This window comes from Montipora capricornis, chromosome 12 (assembly GCF_036669925.1).
Source record: "Montipora capricornis isolate CH-2021 chromosome 12, ASM3666992v2, whole genome shotgun sequence".
Classification (NCBI taxonomy): domain Eukaryota; kingdom Metazoa; phylum Cnidaria; class Anthozoa; order Scleractinia; family Acroporidae; genus Montipora; species Montipora capricornis.
In genome coordinates this window covers 28,021,423-28,026,422 of record NC_090894.1, presented here as the reverse complement: position 1 = coordinate 28,026,422, position 5,000 = coordinate 28,021,423, and the positions used below count along the sequence as shown (strand labels likewise).

At 40.9% G+C, this 5,000-nt stretch overlaps 2 protein-coding genes across 2 annotated transcripts in view; one reads left to right on the top strand and one right to left on the bottom strand.

The window, feature by feature from the left end:
- LOC138025604 (uncharacterized) overlaps positions 1 to 630 on the bottom strand; it is a 2,043-nt gene extending 1,413 nt beyond the window's left edge. Inside the window, exon 1 of the mRNA XM_068872791.1 lies at positions 1 to 630. This exon is cut by the window's left edge and continues 1,413 nt beyond it. Coding sequence (XP_068728892.1) covers positions 1 to 630 — 630 coding nt within the window.
- A 3,517-nt stretch (positions 631 to 4,147) lies between these two features.
- LOC138026639 (uncharacterized) overlaps positions 4,148 to 5,000 on the top strand; it is a 17,861-nt gene continuing 17,008 nt past the window's right edge. Inside the window, exon 1 of the mRNA XM_068874063.1 lies at positions 4,148 to 4,162. The gene's annotated coding sequence lies outside the window, so the exon portion shown is untranslated. The remainder of the gene's footprint in view (positions 4,163 to 5,000) is intronic.

Below are 5,000 nucleotides of genomic sequence, written 5' to 3'. Positions count from 1 at the left end.
CTCTCCATCAATTTTAACAGATGACTTTGTACTAAGTGTGATGACCTGATTACTTCTTTTGAACTTGAATTCCACAGCTGATTTTCCTGTCATGGATTCTAAGATGGTCTGTCCGATCTCCTTAGCATTTTCCACTTCCACGGAACTGTCTGCATGGACGCCATTCATGATGTTCATCAGATCTTGATGAGGTGTGAAAGGGTTTCTTTCTGCTAGAGAAAAGAGCAAACTCCGGGTGTCCTTCATGTCGCGGGCTTGCCTGGACTTGGTTATATCCTTGTTTTGCTCGCCTGTGCTGTAACTTACACCGGTGAGGTTCAACATGACACGATTCATCTCGGCACAGGCAGGCATGGAGAGCAACCAAGTCAGTCGCTGTCTTTCCGTCATCCCACGTCCTCTTGTAAGACCACCACTTGTCTTAACGCTTCTCGTTAGCACTTGTTCAATCACAAGATCTGTCGAGAGTCCTGCCCACATGCGGTTGCTTCTTCTAACTACATGGAACCCAGCTTCAAATTTCCTGTAAACATCTGGATGTTCACTCTCAAGGTTGTTCATGGATTGCAAGTACAATCTGGCACTTTTAGCATACAGATTGTGCCCTGAGGCAGCCAGATAGGGAAGCATCTCTGACAAAGCTTGTAGATGGAGTCTCCAATTACCGGTTCGCTCAGCCTTTATGACCATGCGAAGGATGTCTACCATATCCATATACTGCAGCCATAGCGATGCTGTGCGGTCGTCCTTCATGAAATCCCTCTGTTGTTGGAGATGGCCTTTTATCCTGTCTAGAACATCAGCTGCACTAATTTCTTCTGCTGACTTTTTTTGTTTATTAACTCATCATACGGGGCACGAGCTTCCTGAAGGTCAGGATTCTGTCTGGGATCTGCAGTAGATGGCGTATTTGATGCAACATCTTCATCTTCATCTTCATCTTCAGCTGCCGCTGACTCATTTGGCGTATCTTGCATTCCTGAAATGGGAACTGTCAGAGCTTTGGATAGCATGAGTGTGTTAAGAGCTGCATCTACAAGAAGATGTGCACGCACTGCTCGAGCGATAGCTTTACCAGTAAAGATGTGCTCCACTGCGTTTGGTGCATAAATCATCTCTAAAAGCTCTTTTAATCCAGATCCTGCCATGAGATTGCCAATGCAGCCGAGAAAACTCATCTCAGTATGGAATCCACCAAGACGCAGGACTATTTCACGAAGGTCACTTCCCAGAGGTTCAGACATAATGATTGTCAAAGCCTTCCACCACAGTGGTTGATCAAAAGTAATAATTGGTGTTACGTTATGCTTGCGTGCATGTTCAGTTACAAACTTCAATGTGGAGAAGATGCAAGTAGGGTCACTTGAACTCATGTCAATCTTTGGGAGGAATGTCACAGAGGACTGACCCGGGTGGTTACCACGATGAACATACTGCATCATACCAGACCAAGCTGGTCGAGAGAAACCAAATAAGAGTGACGTCTTCCATAGAATATCAAGATTGGCTGTTGGATCGAGGGCTTTCTGGATAACTATGTCATTGTACTTTATCTCTATTTCCTGGTTTGCTAAGCCCTGGTGCTGTATTTGGATGCATCCTGCTGTGGAAATATCTTCTGCATTAACTTGTCTCCTTGGAACAAGTTGGCTCTGCGTTGTTCCGGGGGTAACAGCGGCTATGATCCCCATGCCATGGAACGTATCGTTGCCGTCCAAGGTTCTTATGTTGTGATCAACATTATCTGCAACACATTGAACAAACTCAGAAGTATGGCTGGGAATATCAGTTCCTTGATTTACAGCTGCATTTTGTCCAAACTTCTGCACTTCTTGATATGAACAACAAAATCCATGACGGTGGAGGGAGTCAATAAGGAAACGTGATGCAAATGGTGATGAAGCTGTACAGCCACTCCAACCTGAAGTGGTGCAAGTAGAACTCGAGGGCGGGCTGCTTGCATCATGGCTTGTCCAATAGATGCCAATTTAAGGCCGACATCTTTTCTGTCAAGATCCCTTCAATCTAAAAAAAGCTTGAGAGCGGCAGGAAGGAAGTTGAGGCATCTCTCTTCAGTTTCAATTTCATTTACGGTGGGATAGTGCTCATTTGAAGTGTCTACTAACTTGATGTCATTCTTAATGAGCTTGGCAGCAGTTTCCATGATGTGTTGTTTTTCCTGTTCAGGATGATCCTTTTGACGAGCATGAAGTTCTTGAAGAACAGTCTCTGCCGTGCTCCTGAACGTGACTACATTAGCCCTTCCATTTAATTCAGTGATTATTATTTGATCACCAAAGTGCTCCTTGATCTTAGCCTTCATATGTGTATGGCCATACGCTGTGCTTTCCGAGTCTGCCATAAAATCATTCATTAAGTCAATAAGGTCACTCACACTTATCTGTTCATCGTCATTTTCTTGAAGGAACCTTGATACTCGCAGGAACGCATCCGTTTTTTCCTCATCTTGCGGTCGGCCAACTTTTTTCTTCTTGTGCGTAGGTTCATCAGGCACAAACATCTTTGGAATTTGCTTCCCTGTGCGGAAATTGACGCTACATGTCTGATGATACACTGCATCAGCGGCAGGTAAGTCATGTACGTGCATAATTCTGGCCTGTACAATGTCACTCTATGCATCTTGTCTTTCACAACATGTCGCCAATATAGTATCCTTCATGTCTAGGGTTGTTACACTAAAGACCTCTCTTTTTTTCCCTTGCTCCACAACATTGACAGGCGTTCCACAGAAAAAGCAATCACTGCTGAAACTGAAGCTCTTTTCCGCTGAACGGCGTTTGGAGTGGGAAATACTTGTGTCTGGGGTTTGGGCGGCCTCTCTTTTTGCTTGGGCTATTTTGTTAGGGTTGCAATGGATTTTGCGGCAATATTGGTGAACCTGTTGCCCAGGTACGGTGCAGATAGTACTATCATTACGCTCTAAACTTGCTCTGTTAACACTTGCACTGCCTTTCTCTCCTAGCGTAACTATAGCGGAGTCAGGCCCTTGGTCGAGTGGCTCTTTACAGATTATGCAATTGGCTTTTCCATCCATCACAGATTAAGTTTAAGATTATCTGAAATCATAAATATTCCAAGATTGATTGAACTAATAAAGCTTCAGAGAGTCTAGTTACAACACTGAATTCGAAATCCGAGTCTGTTCTTGCCATCATAAATTCGGTTTGTCAAATTTAAGAAGGTTTTATGTAAAAAATCTACTTATAGGTCACCAAAATACTTCACTTCAATACTTCTTTTGTACATTTATAACTTTAAAATACCTGTTATAACCTTAATATGGTTGCATCAACAATTACAATCTTGCACAGCATATAAACAGTGTAAACTAAAAGAATTTTAGTTCTTGTACATTTTAAAACCATTTTTATGCTAAAATAGTTTCACGAACGCCAGAAAAAAATATGGCATTTTGTGGCTTGTGCCCGAACTGAAGTGCCTCGATGGTCTCTATTGTTATCTTAATATGATAACTTAACTGCGAAATAGGGCTATTATGCAGCTCGTCCTGGCCAATAGTCATCATATTTCATGAATTCGAAGAATAAACGATTCCAATTCACATGATGCTTACAATTTATTTCATTATAAGTGCAGAAAATTGTTGTATTTAAACTGCTAACAAGCTTACGAACTTACATACACTGTAGTGAAACCAAAAATATAATTCTACTTTTCTCTGCAAAAAGGTTATCTAATTTGCAAATGTGTGTTTTATTGTGCTTAACATTCTATTCAAATCACCATCAATATTTAAAACATTGAAAAGCAAGTCAAAACAAGTAAGAAAAGGACTCACCTGTACACAGCAAATCCCACGTGGAGGCGGCCATATTGAATTGAGCCTGCAGTAACTAATGGTCCGCGGTTATTATTTTTAAACGGTCTCAAAATGTTAAGACAATATTTTTTCAATCAATAAAGACAATTACAAGGTTTTCCTAACGTTTTGATTTATGTAACAGCCTGCAAAAGATAACTGTTTATATAGGCTCGTTTTCATGTTCAGCATCAGAGTATCCATATAAATAATAGATTTTTCTCCCCTTGTTCTCCTTAGATTGTTCTAGACTTTTGATATGTTGTAGGGGATATATTTCTGGTTATAAAACCGTAGAGAAACTTTCTGTTGCACTATGGGGTAAGTTTAACTGTTCTAGTATTTTTGGCCGAGGTTTGGTGATCGCCTCCCTTAATATTAACAGTTTGCTCTCTCACATTGACGAACTTAGAGTTTTCATGCATGATTCCAAAATTGATATTTTGTCAATTAACGAGACTAAACTAGACTCAACCGTTCATGATAGCGATGTTTACATACCTGGTTTCGAAATAGTTAGAAAAGACCGTAGAGTAAATGGAAGGAAAGTCGGCGGTGTTTGTATCTATTTGCGCACAAATCTTAACTATCGAATACGTGATGATTTGATTAATGATGACCTCGAGTGCCTTATTGTCGAAATTAGTAAGCCACGAAGTTCAGTATTCCTGGTCGGCACCTGGTATCGACCTCCAAACTCCCGCCTGAACGTTTCAATGAATTCGAAAATGTAATTGACAAAATTGACGCTGAAAGTAAGGAACTATATATACTTGGTGATGTTAACTGCAATTTATTGTCAGAGGCTTCTGCTCATATTTCCTCTCATCTAACAAACATCTTTGAAATTTATGGTCTTAGTCAGTTAATCACTGAGCCAACACGCGCCACTCTTGTCTCTAAGACACTTATTGATGTATGTATCACCAACTCCCCAGAGAAAGTTTCAAATTCAGGTGTCATTCACCTTGGGATCAGTGATCACTCTCTTGTATTTATGACGCACAAAGTCCATCATGACCGTTTTTGCCCACGAACGATTGAAATGAGGCAATTTAAACACTTTCAAAGGAACAAGATCTAAATGATCTGGAACAAATGCCATGGTCGAATGTTGATCTGTGTTCTGATCCAAATGACATGTGGCATGAATGGAGAC